Consider the following 15,647-nt stretch of genomic DNA (forward strand, 5'->3'; position numbering starts at 1 on the left):
TTAATATTTATAATTTTAAACATGTCCTACAAGCTTTTTTACGTCAAAAATTCTTTTCCCAAAAAAAATTTTGATTAACATTTTTATCATTTTTGAGATTACTTTATAAAAATCATTTTTTGTTTCTCTAGGTTATAGTTCACAAAAATCCAGAAAAGACATAACTGTGTCATTATAAAAAGGATTCTATATAGTTCCTATAATCAGAATCCAATATGTCAACTATTTGATAATCTGTTTTATAAGCCACGACTAAAATTATAACACTCAATCCAATAATTAGTTCTGATCGTAAATACAGATGATCGTAGACAGTTGTTTACGTAATTCGAGCAGAGATAATATCATAAATTTAGTAATATGTCATGCCATCCGGATCTAGTGTTGGAATACAGCCAACTATAGACTTTTGGAGGTAAGGTTTAATTCGATGTAATATATGACACATAGTTTCCAAAAGATTTATTTGTTTTGTCTGTATTTTTGTCTCGTCTATTGATTTATGGACGGAGACTTTTGTAATTAATATACTTTTGTTTACATTCAGACGTTAAATTTATTAGGATTAAAAAACGTGTGGAGTTTCGCAACAGACTGATTTTTTTTATTATTATTTTTTACTATTACAATGAAACCACAGATAAAAACAAAACACATTATGTTGACACAAACATTCCCATAGATGGCGCCAATATGTATTTTGTTACTTATATTCTATTACTTTTTAACAACATTAAAGAATGACTATTGTTCACGATGAATTAGTTTTACCTTCTTATTTTTGAGCTCATTGATGGTTTTAGCGTCATTCGGTACGACTAACCAAATACATATGTACGTGCTTAGAATCTATAATCATGGTAGGTTGAAGCCAGTTTTTATTGTATTTCATAGCTAACATTTGAATAATGTAAAAAGAAGGTTTTATATGAGGTTTATCTTTACAATATGTAGATGACAAAACCTTTATAGTTATCTATCATTTACCATTGAAGAATGTTCAGATTTGTTTTATTTATTAAAGCCAGGTTACGTCCAAACCGAAATAATCTGTCTTGCTTATTCATATTATGAAACATTTGGTATCCAAAAGATTTGGCGATTTGCCAGAACACGAGTCACAGCAACATTTGATAATAAACCTCTCTTATATAAAAAACCCCTTATTTTTCACAATGGTACTAAGTTCTGCCAGTTGAAATGGTTATCTTTAAAAATAATGTCGGAAATTTGGGACAGATTCATATATCCAGCCGAATGGTTGAAACTTGAAAACGATGTGGAAGTTGCTGTATTTATTGCCCAAAAGGTAATTTAGAGGCCATGCCAAGTCGGGCCATTGTAATAAAACTTTCTTTAATAAAAGGAAATAAATTCCTTTTATTAAAGGAAAGCTCAAGTTTCAACCATCGTTTCCATAAAATGAGATACATTTTTCGTCCGTTTTAAAATTATAATGTTTTTATTTTACAACATGTCCAAAGAGGTTTTAAATAAAGGTCTTATATTAATTTCGGTTTATCTTAAATTTCTATGCTATAATGTTTTGTGATTCTCTAAATTGTCTCCATTCTAACAAGTTTAATAAGAAATTAAATTATTTTTTTTAAAGATCGAGTAAGAAAGATACAATAACATTTTTGTTTCTCTGTTGTTCGCACCTAAAAAGTATTATCCAATGAATTACCTCAAAGTAGCTTGTAGCTTATGAAAGGTAAATTAAGATCTTTGAACCTGAATAAGTGCACTAACTTACAGCAACAGAATACTAGAATTTGGTCGAAACGTGTAGATTTCCGGATAAAACAAATGGTTTGACATTTTCCCAATACACGATCGTTGGCTACCAGCCAGGGCTTGACACTCACGTTTATGGCTTTCGGGAATTATACAACGGGATATTACCATATAAAGCACCTATATTAGATTCTGTATTTATATATATTATTGCAATAAATGATAACTTTATTATATACATTCCTATTGTGGCTGTAAATTACAACACTCTCAATGAATATTACTCACGATTAGTACAATTATATTTATTTATAATGGACTTGAGACGTTCTTGTCAATACAATCGATTGGTTCAGGTACTGATGTAAGTAAAAGTAATTATCCTTGTGGTCTTTCAGATTATTAAACTAAGTAATTAACTATTGAAATTCATAGTGTGAGGTTAATTGTGACTATTTAAAATATGAGACACGAACCGTTTACTAATCTTTATATATACAAGCGATTAAAATGTTTTATCGCTACGTTGCTCACCCTGTATATAAGGGTAGGGTGTTTACGTATTACGAAATATTTTCAGAGTCAGCTGTCATTACTGAACCTGATTTTAAAACATTGTTTTATATCACTGCAAAACTACATATTATCAAGTTATGAAGTACGTAAGTATGTTATTAAATATACAGACGAAATAAATAATAAGATTTCGGCATTAAAAAAGTTTTTTTTTTAAATCAATTTATGGACTTTGGTATCTGTGAAAGTGACTTTCTTTTCATCGTTTGGTATCTGTGAAAGTGACTTTCTTTTCATCGTACACAAGATTTTTTTTTTTATTTAATTGTATTTATAGCGATTGAATTATTATAATATGAATAGTACATTAAGTAAATGTTATTTTATCCAACAGCTTCTGTTACTTTGCATGGTTTATGTTATCTTAAATTTCATAGAAATGAGTCATTGATAAGAGATAATTCAGGATATCAAGAACAGACGCATATAAGTGTCGTACCACACAATACACATTGTTTACATCAAGCCATCAAAGAAGCGGCGAAGACAAAGGAAATAGAAGGTAATTTTTTTATATTAATCATACATAAATTATTGTTATATGAATAAATTAATTAAAATGTTAGATTAAAATAATTTTTGACCGTACTCACTCTCCTGATTGCCTCAGATAGGTTTCAGAAAACTAGTTAATGTTATGTTTTTCAGATGAAATCGGTTCTGGCGATGTTTATTGTGGTTTTAGCAGTTCAATCTGCTGAAATCAGAAGCGGTGCCAGGTCTGATCTCAACATTGGCTCTGTGAGGCCATACGATCGATTGTTGCAGAGGTGATTAGCTTAATGATTTCAGACTGTGCGCTTTTTAGCACGGACCTGTCTAACCTTAGCGCACCGCTTGTAAAGAGATATATTTGTTGATGGACAGTTATTTGCTTTCAATATTATTGGTTTTATTTATTATAAAACCAATTTTACCACAACTAGTTTATTTTCTAGGATTTTTTGAATGAATTATTGACTTTTATTTACAAATTAATGAAAAATTTTGTACAGAATTTATTGCTTGTTAACGAGACATAGGTCGGCGACTTCTTATAATGATGATATATGTGTATGTTTGTCTGAGTAATGTTTTGTTACAAAATATTGTTGTTACTATGTATTGTTTGGGTACTATACGGTCCGAGCTGCCAATATTTGCCTGTCCCACTTGGTTTGTTGAAATACTGCTAGCGTCCGTAACTTAAGTTAAATAAGTGAACATTTTATCTAGATATAAAAAAAATATTTGCTTAAAAGATAGCAATATAGTCTCTGTGGTTTTCACAAGGTTTATTAAAATATTAACAAGCAACATAAATATATATTTTTAGGAGTCAAATTTATCAGCCAGCTCGTCCGAATGCGATTCAATATCAGGACTACGTGTTCCGAGGCGGTTACTCCACCAGGATCTCAGGGGTTTACGTCAACGAGGTTGGTTATACTCAGTACGCCAACGCCTGGATACTGAGGGGAGGGATCGGATACAATAACGTGACTGTTAGAATACAATCCGCTAGAGGAAGCGGATATTACTATCAGATAGACGTGTGGGGACGGTAGATTGAGAAGTAAGGTTTAATATTTATGGTGTTGTCTGTGATTTAAATTAAGATTTTTTTTTTGGTTCTGGCAATTTGAAATAATATTTTTTTTTGTGAATTTTCTGATTATATTATGTTCAAGATCGTGTATGTTTTATTTTCTTTTGTCGATCATATTGTTGAAAATATATGATTATACATAGCTGTTAGTGTCAATATTTTAAAAGATGCGTTTCTTTTAGAAAAAAAAAAAAAATAAACCGAAAGAAAAAAAATCTGTTGTTTTTATCGACAGCTCCAGTGATATTGGAAATACATTAAATTGAACAAATATATTAAATATATATATATATCTGAATGTTAAAAAACTACCTTTAAGGTTAATTTTATTTTGACCGGCTACAAAAATGTGAGGTCAAAGTTTTTAGGTAGTATTGTAATGACCCATTTGCATTTTTAACCGACTTCAAAATGAGGAGGTACTCAATTCGTCTGTATTTCTTTTTATGTTTTTGTTACCTCATAACTTTCGACTTTCCCAAGTGATATTAATAATTTTTTTAAGATTCTTTATCTTATTAAGGAAAATTTGTGGAAATTTTCACACCAATGATAGGCAAAAATACGGAATTTATTGGACATATGTCGTATTGTTTATTCAATAATGTACGTTAATGAGATAAGAACATTTTTAATGTCTAGAATTCGTTAAAATTTACGAAATTAGTCCTTAAAATTTACGAAATTATCTTACGAATGCAGTAAACTTTTTTTTGTTAATAAATGGATACAAATATAGGTATAAACAAATCCAGCTATGTACAAACTTGTTAGAGTCAATTAGCAGATTTGATGTTACAAAAAACATGTGTCGGGTTTTACCAGCAACATGTCCACAGATATATTTTGTTTGCATTATTTCAAAGTATTCGTTGTGTTTTTATCCTTGATTTATGCGTAGAATAGAATATATATACAGTGGAGCCCCGGTAATCCAGCACTCCCTATAATCCGATATCGTCTATAACATATGTACATGTATTCGCTAATTCAAGATTTAACAAGTTACAACTTGTACGCACTTTGTTTCTTCCGTACAGAAATAGGCATGCGCCCATTTCGGGACCCATATAGGCCATGAAAGCTAAATATTTTTATAGGGAAATAATAAAAAAAAGATGATTTTTTTGGTTAGCAGGGGATGGCTAGGTCGTTTCAAAAGTCGTCATGGCATTCGTTTAATGACTATTACAGGTTAGAAACTTTCTGATGATACTAACCGCAGAGAGCCATTTACATTGAGATTTTTCCAAAGGTGAAAGATTTAGATCTTAACATCACAAGTGTAGAATGCGGACGAATCAGGGCTTTTTTGGCGTGTGCTACCTAACAAAACGTGTCACCATACTACCATGTACTAACGCTACAGACACACACACGCTAAAGATGGTGATCGTTGCAAAATCTAATAAACCACTTGCATTTAAAAACATTTATTAAATATACATAGTATAAGAAAGTGCGTGAATAACAAAAGATCCTTTCAAACAGCGGTTTGATTGATGAATGCTTCGTACCAGAAGTTAGAAAATGTTTGAAAGATCATAATTTACCTCAAAAAGCGTGATTTCTTCTTGATAACGCTCCCGCTCCCGCTCTGAAGAAGAATTGACAACTGAGGATAAATGCATCATTGTGATGTTTCTTCCGCCACACTGCGGTGCACTGATTCTAACCATGGATCAGTATATCATTCGGTTTGTAAAACAATATTATAAGAAAAACCTACTTCTAAAAGCCGTATCAAAAGACCAGCCAATAGAAAAAACTTTAAAGGAATTGAATATGAAAGACTTGAAGAACCAAAAGAACCATCTTGCTCTTTGTCAATCGTGGAAAGCATTACCTTCATCACCTATTGCCTCATTTTGGAAAAAGTTATGGCCAGATATAGTCGCCACTTCCACCAGCGATACTATAATAGAACAAATTGCTGCTAACCACAAATAAGTCCTGAAGATTTGGAAACCTGGTGCAATTGGAATGGATAATAAGAAAAATATTTTTCATGAAATGTCTGGCGAAGAGATTAAAAAAGAGATTTCTAGTTATACAACAATAAATCAGGAAGGTGACGACGAAGTAATTGCAACTACTCCGCAAGTGAAAACAGAAGATGCAATTACCGGCTCCGAGTTGGGTTTGGAATGGGCTGAAGAAAATCATGCATACTACAACGAACTGCTATTTTTAAGAAGACTGAGGGACAGAGCTTTAATTAACAATGTGAAACAAAAAAAAAAAACATTACGAATATTTTCATGCTTCGTAAATTGATTAAATCATAAAGTTTGTTTATTTTAGTACATGTACATTTGTTTGTACACAATTATTTCCTAATGTTACGTTTTTGCATATTTTTTTGCAAATTGTATAGCATTAATGACTGGACTTATATAATAAAACGTAATCTTTCTATTGTGTTGTTTAATTTACCAAATTTTGACATCCATAACGAAGTATAATTTGTAATCTTATCATTGGGCCTGTAATTCGGATTACAAGGTCTCTTTTGTAAAAAATATTGGACTATGGGGGTCTTACGCAGTGCTCTAAAATCCGACAAATTCGATAGTTCACCTCTGTCTTTCAATATATTTGTCGGACTACCGGGGATCCACTGTATATATACAAAATGTAATGACTTAAAAGTTAGTTAGTTCCTTAATCCCTCGGGTTGTTAGCTGGGTAATAATTTATAGATTCAGAGAGTTATGTTGATTATAAGTTTCCGCTTGGTTTGTGTGAGAACATCGGTTTCTTAACAGCTGTATAAATACTCTATCAGCCAAATAAATCGATAAAGTAAATTTATTTTACTATTATTTTGTTTTTTATAATTGAAATGTCTTTAACCAGAAGTCACACAACCTTCACCTACTATACTGTGTTTATTTACATTGCAATTTTGTGACAAAGAATATATATGTATGAACAAAATTTCTTCATGAAACAAAGTACATTGTCTGATATAAGTTTCAATAAACAATAGAATTGAATTAAAACTTGCGTAATTAATTGTAGATAGACTTGTTGATAGACGAAACTTCTCAGCAGTCCATGGATTCACCGTGCGCGTTACACGCTCATCTCCATTTTGACCGTCCAAGCTCCTCTCTCTACCTAACCAAATTTGAAACGAACCTACTAGGGCTGCCTTCGACGCACGTTCCAAGAACGAACTGATGTTAGTTGTTGACAGGCCCAAGTCTTTTAGTAGGTTGTAGAGAGACTAACCTGTTATACCTCTCGCTCCCGCTTCTATCGCGTACAAATTTACGACGAACGTATTCCTAGTGAGTTCGTTAGTGAGCTCGTAAAACTTATTGGCCTTAATAGCATGGTCTTTGGAGATGTTGGTTTCTCAAGAAACAATATGCTTTATTAGCACAAAGTGCTTTAAAATTCATGTATATAAATATATTTTTGGTCCGGACGTCGACGTACAAATATCTTTTGAGATTTTTTATTACTTTTCTTAGATTTTGAATTAAATTATGCATAAAATCTATGGTTGGTAGGTTGAAAATAGTGTCGATATGTGCTACTGTTTTCATTTCAGACACGTTACTTTAAAACATGCGAAATTTAATTAGTTTGTTTAGAGTTCGTTTAGGGCTCTCTTTTAAAACATATTCAAAATTATCTCGCATTGAAAACGCGAATATCACCTGTTTATCTGTCATTGTAGATTTTTCTTTGTTCTCTTTATAAATAGAATAAACCGGATATTATAAGTAGGAATACAGCAGCCCAAAACAAAATATCATTATGAGAAAATACAATAAATATTTGTGAATGATATTACCTTTCCGTGAAATATTTTTTTTCTAATAAATATATATGAATGCTATGTTTATTTTTAACATCATTTATCTATCACAGTGAATCACTGATAAGAGATGTCTTATCAAAAACAAGGTAACCGAACACCTTGAGATATTGGTTCTTAAAACTATCTAGAATTTTAAAATCAGTACATCAGAAGCCACAATAGAAATTACATAGTTTATTTACTACAATATAAATAAAAAAATTATTTGAGATGAAGATTTTTTTGTTTATTTTATTTGCGTTCGCTGTTAATGGTGCCGTTATAAAGACTACAAACACGACTCGGACAAATCTAAACATCGGTTTTGTCTCTCCTAACGATCTTTTACTACAAAGGTAATGTACTATACAAGTATCACTCTACATCTCTCTGACACAATATTTTATATGAATGCACAAAATCCAAGCGTCCTTTTTCGCTCAGTCGATATCGTATCTAATGAAGCATTACTTGATTGGCACTGAAAGTCTCTTGAGTCTTGACTTGAATGGTTGTAGTACTGTGTGTCAGTGTCCTAATATTTTCTGTACAATTATCATTCTAGAACCTATATTTATCAGCCAGCTCGTCCTAATGCCATTCAATATCAGGACTACGTGTACCGAGGCAGTTACTCCACCAGGATCTCGGGGGTTTACGTCAACGAGGTTGGTTATACTCAGTACGCCAACGCCTGGATACTGAGGGGAGGGATCGGATACAATAACGTCACTGTTAGAATACAATCCGCTAGAGGAGGCGGATATTACTATCAGATTGACGTGTGGGGACGGTAGATTGAGAAGTAAGAATTACCTAATGTATGCTAAAAATATATATAATCATGTCATATTGAAGCCAAGTGAAGGAAATTAATACTTTATGTAAACTAGTAATTTCTAAGTAAATAAATATAATTAATGTTGTTGCAAATTTTTGGTCTTCTTATTAGACATTTACATCCGTTTGTATTTAACATTTTTTCTATAGAAAGGATAATTTTACATTAATTAAATTAAAATTACTGATACATTAATTAAATATATAAATACAGAACGTGCAGCTACAACGAAAAAATGTTCCGCAAATAGTATAAAAGGCGTTTTCTTGTTGATCTGTCAAAAGTGACAAGTATATCTTTAATTATTATTATTGATTATTTAATTGTTTTTTTTTTTTTTTTTTTTTTTTTAAGGAGGGCAACATTTGAATACATTTCACTGCTGCAACTAATAATGTGAATTTCGAATAAACCTAATGTGTAGTTTCTATATAATAAAAAAAATCATGAGGTTTAGTTTAAATAGTAAATACTATATTATATACTTACTTTAGTTGTCCAGAGCTTTAAACCATAAAAAAAATATAAAATTCAAATATGGAATACAACTTTATTTAAGTTGGTTATGGAAGAACATAACTTACTTGCTGTCATAGCAATATGGTGGAAACGCAAGCATTGCAAAACACCAAACTTAATAAATATACTTACCCTTAGTACTAGCTCGCATCGTATTTATTCGAATGAAAAACATATTAATTGTTGGTTATGAAGCTGAATGTACGCATCAACACGTACTAGGGCTAGGCTTTTTATTAATTCTATTAAACAGTCTTTATCGATATGATCCAAAGTGATACAAGGTTTGTGCATTTTTGCATGTATATTTACTGTCTGTCACACAAAAACTACTCACCGGGTTTTGTAAAAAAAAAAAAACTCATAGAATATATAATAATAAGCGAACAAACATACAATATATACTGTAACTAGTTTCAATTAATAATTTTTTTTTTTTATATATGTATTTCAATATAGAATATCTATACTTAAATCATAAATGTGAGATATTGCTTGTGTTTGACACATTACCTACATATGAAAATCAATTAAGATTGTTCTGTTGTTTGAAGACGTTACTAATATCAATAGAGTGATCGTACAAATATTATGAATAAAAAAGATTGTTTGTATGTATGTTTGTTGCTCGTTAACACAAAAAATACTGAATGGATTGTGATGAAACTTTTCAATATTATAGCTTATATAACAGAATAACACATAGCGTTTAAATTAACCAGGAATCCCGCGTAGTTCCCACGGTATCACATATATACATATATATATTTTGTTCAGGGAACCTAGAATAGCTTATTTGTTTCTTATTTGATGCCACGAAGTTCAATTTCTATAAAAATTACGACGAAATCCAATTCTCCTCTACATTGAATATGTAGAAACTTTTTTAAGTCTTTGCTTTATTATATAATAGTATTATTAAAAAAAAGTTTTTAAAGCTAAAACAAGTAATTCAATTATTTAATAGCGATGAAACGGAGAGCATTTCCTTAATTGTATATAAAATTTTAAAATGATTAAGTAATGATCTAATAAGTGTAAAGTTAATTGTTCTTAATGGAGTCCTGTTATTTAATTATGTTGTTATCATGTCAAATAGATCATGCTCAGAATACAGACAATCGACAATGAGGAGGGACATTTTAGTTATAATTCTGTTCCTAATAAAATTTACGTTAGTACATCTGGAAGAAGATAATGATATATATATTAGATATAAATATTCGGAATTCTTTAAACTTTACACGAGATTCTGGCAAGAAATCCGCTTGAGGCGCAGGCATTCACACGGAAGGACAAACAAAGGTAGAAGTGTTATCGTAACAATTGAGAGTCGTGGTAAAGATTTAGGTAAGAAGAATCGTGGAAGCACTAAGCCTGTGCCTCTGGCATCGTTCGCGGCCTTCGCCGGTGACAGATGCGCGACTGGGTTCGTCAAAATTAATGGAGTATGTGCGGAAGCGGACTGATTTACACCATAATGCTATATTCTGTTGATTATATATGCTCCTTGGAAGTTTTTGATGAAGATCTTTCCTAAAATCTCCCCAAATTTGTGTGTAAAAGGCGTTTTTAACTCGACTGTTGTGTGTGCATATTGTAAAACGCGAAACTAACTTCAGTGAGTGTTATGCAAACAAATGTACATGGCTATGCAAACTTCTCTTTCAACTTTATACCATTCAATTGAAATAATTTTGTGGTATTTTTTTTTCTATTAAACACACATTGATTAGACAACTATTTATCTCGGGACGTTAATGACATAATAAACAAGGGATGTTTATAACAACAAATTTGGCGCAGAAAGGAATCACGTTTTATAGAACAATGAAGTGGCATGTGGTCTTCGCTGTGACGATTTCGATACAGATTCTGATCCCAAAATCGGTTGATGCGAGGGATATAAGTGCTGGAAGGCTACACCAAGGTCATCGTGGTCTCGAAGATGGTGATACAGACAGTGATGGTGCTAGAAATGTGAGTGGTCACAAAAAAAGTGATAAAAACTCAACAGTCAAATACGGTGCCAAAGATTACAGCAGGGAGGGCCAGAGCATAGTTGAAGCTGCGTTTATGATTGGAAACAAATGCGCCACTGGATTTGCTAAAATACATGGCATCTGTGCATTCATTGATTAATTAATGTTATCTTATATATAATGCATGTTAAGTTTTACACTGACATAAACATCCAAACGTGCACGTTCCTCGTAATTGATTATATCAAAATTATCACATCTCCGACACAGACGTCATTTAGTTCAAAGTGTTTCTACTATTACAAAAATGTTTTTAATCATTACGAAATGTTTTTTTTTCCTATAAAATATAGTCCACATAAGGATAAATCCTTGCAAGTAATTCATACCACACCGTGGTTTGTTTGAACAGATATTTGCGTAATAAAAATTAGTTAACACTTCGCTGGTTGCACGAAATATAATATCACATTTCGTCATCGACCATGGAGGCGTACATAGCTGTCGTGTTGATTGCTGCGACTCTCGCTACGCCGAACGAGAAACAAAACGTTCCTGCTAACGAAACCGGGATTGTCTTCAGAGGGGATGATGTTAGAAACGACACTGGAATACACATTGATGTGAATGCCACAGGGAAATTGAACGATATACCAGATCACGGTTTCGGAACCGCCTTCTCTGGTGACGGCTGTCCTACGGGAAAGGTTAAAGTCCACGGCGTTTGTGCTACAGTTGACTAGACATTGTGAGTGATGTTGAAAAATTTTTCATTAATATTTTAATTTATTTGGTGTTTGAAAACAACGATAAAGGTCTGATAGCTGTTGAAGTGAAATAAAATTGTTTATTTTTTTTTATCGTCTATGATTTCTTTAAAATAATCTTTTATTTACAAAAAAATATGTATTTATTTTCAGTGATTGGTTTGTCAACAATATATACGGTTTACCTAAAAAATATTCAATACGTTTTAGATCTGTAAGAATATTAACATAATTTTCCATCACCAAATCATTCAACGAAATAATTAGGTAGGATATTGTATATTCATATACATATGCATGATAATATTTACACAAAGGATATTGCTTAATTACAGTTTCCGTTTATTGTAAAAAAATAAATATATGATGGGATACATATATCAAAATGTGTTAAAATTAAATAACATATAGTATATATATTTTCAAAACTTATTAATTTACCTTAAAGCTTGTGATTAAATCATTTTGAAAAACATTAAAAAAATATGAGTTTGTAAAAAGGTCGCTTGTAAAAGATAAAATAAATTTGCTTTGGCTGTTTGAATTTGATTATGTCCGCGCAAACAAATGTCTTCGCTCAACAATGTTGGTATTAGGTAAATAAAAAATATGCAAAATTTTAAGAGGAAAATTATTTAATCTATTCATATCAAACTACAGTTATGATAGTTCAAATTTAAGAATAAAATCCAATAGTCGATTCGTGTATAATAATAAATTAAAATTTAAATAATTAAATATAGAATGAGAGAGACACGATAGCATAGTTGGCACAGCATTTGGGACGCTATTTTCCGGATAATACAGGTTCAATCCTGCTGGAATCGATGAAATTTTCATTATAGTTTCTTTTATTTAAAATAATTGTAATATCATTAGATTAATACAATTTCATCGTTTGTTTGACCTCTGGAACCTATTCCTAATAGCCTCTATAGACCTCTATAATCAACTCCAATAACAAGTTTATTTCAAAAGCATTTATCTGTTAAACATCTTAGCATTTTATTCACTAGAGTGCAGACTTGAATTCACTCACATTACACAGATAAGTATAAATATTGTAATAAGAATTTAGATAATAATTGCTTTTTACTAATTGCACTTGTATTGTTGAGCGATATCGTTTTCAACTCTGTTGATATAATCAGACAGCAACAGGCATTTACATATTATACTTCATATATCTAAACATAAAATATTTAATTACCATTGACATAGTGTTTGCACAAAACATTATTTTATTATAAATCATATATATATATATATATATATATATTGTTACAGTAATTTGAAAATGATTGCAATAGTGATGTGGCTCTTGCCGATTCTTTAAAAATGTGTATTCTGATTTTGGATCTTAAAAAGAGATTGATCACAGTTTGACGGTCTTAATTTTTAATAAAGTTTTTATAGATTAAAAATATTTATTAACTATTGATTAGATATTAAATGTTATGCGAAAAATAATATTACATGTTTAATATTGTATTTAATTGTTAAAAAATACTATTAGATTAATTTCTTAAAAGTGGAAATTTAATAATTTAATCGATATAGTTATATGACCAGCTCTACCCGCGACTCTGTTCGCGTAGACAAAGTACCTTACTACAAAATTTCTTCATAAACAATGTTAGAAGTCGTATTAGCAGTTTCAGCGAGTATAAAAAGGCTTCTTGCATTGCTCACTCGAGATAAAGCTACATGTAACTGTCAACGAGAAAAACAGGGCGTAAGCAGATCTACACCGACACAAGACAAGGTTTGCCCCTCGGTAATTAGTACATTAATTAAATACCACATTATTAAACCCATTAAGTGTTCAATGCAAGTAAATTTTAAATTAAAATTTTATTGAAATCTATCCAGTAGTTTTTAAGTTATAAGTGTATAACAGACAGACAGACAAAAATTTCAAAAATCTTATTCTTCTCATCTGTTTCTTCTAGGGATACTCCTATCGGGATTTATTCTCATTTATTTCCAATGTACAGAATTGACCCCGTGAACGATTTTATTACATGTAATAGATAAGTCTTATCCCAATAAGATTTCGATCAGTGATGGTATCGATAATATTAAAACGATTAAATTTAATGAGACCTAAGACTTTCGCGAGTATTCATATAAAAAAAAATTTGCGTGGCCGTGATCACGGGCGCTGTGAAGTGACCGAGACGTCGGGAGTATGTTGTTAACAATAATAAGAAACGGACAGTATATCCGAAAATATTAGTTTTATTTAAATGTTGTTTAAAAATACGATATACGTGTAAATGAAACTAGTATTATTCGGATTTACTACGCGGATTTTATTATTTAAAAACTACGATATACGTGTCTTTATTAATTAAAAATGTAAATATTACGCATTCACATAGTTCGTAGAAGCTTTAGTTATTGAGATAAAGCGTAAAAAACGTACACACGATAAAATATATTGAACATTGATTACGGAAAAGCAATATACGAGTATAACTATCATAAATATTATAAATGTATCAAATTTAAATTAGCGCAAATATATATATATATTAGCTTACTTTGAGTCGGCATGTCCACACTACATACGAAAAATTTCACGTTTCTTATTTATTTATACACGTTATTAATATAACTTTGAAAATAATAATGACAAACTGGAAATGTTTTTTATGCGAGTACAGCGCGTTGCGTATGAACTTGCTGTGAGTATACTCAAGAATGCAATTAAGTTTGCCATAAAAAAAAACAAACAGTTTTCCGCATACGTAAACTCGAGACGTGGTCGGCTGACGAGATACGAAATAGTTAATGTCACTGCAAATCTAGCGTTTTTGATTTTAGCTTCATATCACATCTTGTTGAGTAATGAAATCCTTACTCCAGTTACAAGGGAAATTCCAAAAAGCTTCGATTTTCACGTCAATATCAAAATCTGCAAATTTTATAAAGCATGAATAATCTCCTCTTTAGTATTGATTGATTTGGAAGTGTGATTTTCAATCAAAATATATATTATCTATAGATTTTGATTAAAAATGTAACATTTACGCTATTTTAAGACTGAGTTTTTTCACCATTGAATAGATGGGTAAATTGGTATAATATATCTCCGAGTATACCGTTTTTTAAATGATTTACGGAACTCTAAAAACGAGAATATCTCTTGTAGAAATACACCAGACAACAAATATGTATTTAGGATTCCATCATACATTATGTATTATATCAATACAAATGTATAAGTTATTGAATGTTCAACTTAACTATTTACCGCCAATATTTTTTCGTTTGGCGATATGCATTTTTTCCAAGTAGCTTAAACTAGCTGTTGCCCTTTTTTGGTGGAGGGGGGAAAACATCAAATGACCCCTCTAGCCCTGGTTGGGGTAGGGAGTGTCAGACTCCTACTGACTGAAAACCCCCCATACTTTCTCTTGCTCCGAGCCAGGCCGCGGAACAACATTGCGCTTGCACCCGTAGTGGCTTGGCGATTTTTGACCTTGCTTTCGAAATGGGGTTCAGAAAGAAAAACTTGTACACCTGAAAGTCCCTCCAGCATAACACGGAAGATGAGTTATAGACAATTCGTTAGTCTTGTGTATGACTTATGGTAAAATTTAATTGAGATCCTTGCAGTAATTTTTGCGTAAGGCTTAAAATTGTCTGATACATATAATGAATACGATTTTCGTAACAACGTATTTATTTAAATAAGAGAACTGTTTTAAATCAAAGGAAACTATTTTAAGGAATATTCTTCGTATTTTCATTACTACCCCCTTTGAGATACTTTAAATTATAATAATATATCTCTATATAAGTAGTGTTGAATTAC

General features: G+C 31.1%; 3 protein-coding genes across 3 annotated transcripts in view; 2 read left to right on the forward strand and 1 right to left on the reverse strand.

The window, feature by feature from the left end:
* Positions 1-15,647, reverse strand: part of LOC116775079 (calbindin-32) — a 64,646-nt gene that overhangs the window by 9,233 nt on the left and 39,766 nt on the right. The gene's annotated exons all lie outside the window — the stretch shown is intronic.
* LOC116775081 (uncharacterized) lies at positions 2,706-3,983 on the forward strand. Its single transcript, XM_032667890.2, has 3 exons — positions 2,706-2,815; positions 2,962-3,083; positions 3,629-3,983. The coding sequence occupies exons 2-3, from the start codon at positions 2,962-2,964 to the stop codon at positions 3,858-3,860; spliced, it is 354 nt and encodes a 117-aa protein (XP_032523781.2). The 5' UTR covers positions 2,706-2,815; the 3' UTR covers positions 3,861-3,983.
* Positions 7,861-8,638, forward strand: LOC116775080 (uncharacterized). The gene is made up of 2 exons (XM_032667889.2): positions 7,861-8,071; positions 8,281-8,638. The coding sequence occupies exons 1-2, from the start codon at positions 7,947-7,949 to the stop codon at positions 8,510-8,512; spliced, it is 357 nt and encodes a 118-aa protein (XP_032523780.2). The 5' UTR covers positions 7,861-7,946; the 3' UTR covers positions 8,513-8,638.

The sequence above is a fragment of the Danaus plexippus genome, chromosome 25, assembly GCF_018135715.1.
Source record: "Danaus plexippus chromosome 25, MEX_DaPlex, whole genome shotgun sequence".
In the NCBI taxonomy this organism is placed as follows: domain Eukaryota; kingdom Metazoa; phylum Arthropoda; class Insecta; order Lepidoptera; family Nymphalidae; genus Danaus; species Danaus plexippus.

Excerpts from the sequence above, each read along its gene's own strand:
- LOC116775081 (XM_032667890.2), top strand. The coding sequence starts at position 2,962 with ATGAAATCGGTTCTGGCGATGTTTATTGTGGTTTTAGCAGTTCAATCT. Across the intron at positions 3,084-3,628 it reads TACGATCGATTGTTGCAGAG|GAGTCAAATTTATCAGCCAG; the intron begins GTGATTAGCTTA and ends ATATATTTTTAG.
- LOC116775080 (XM_032667889.2), top strand. The coding sequence starts at position 7,947 with ATGAAGATTTTTTTGTTTATTTTATTTGCGTTCGCTGTTAATGGTGCC. Across the intron at positions 8,072-8,280 it reads AACGATCTTTTACTACAAAG|AACCTATATTTATCAGCCAG; the intron begins GTAATGTACTAT and ends TTATCATTCTAG.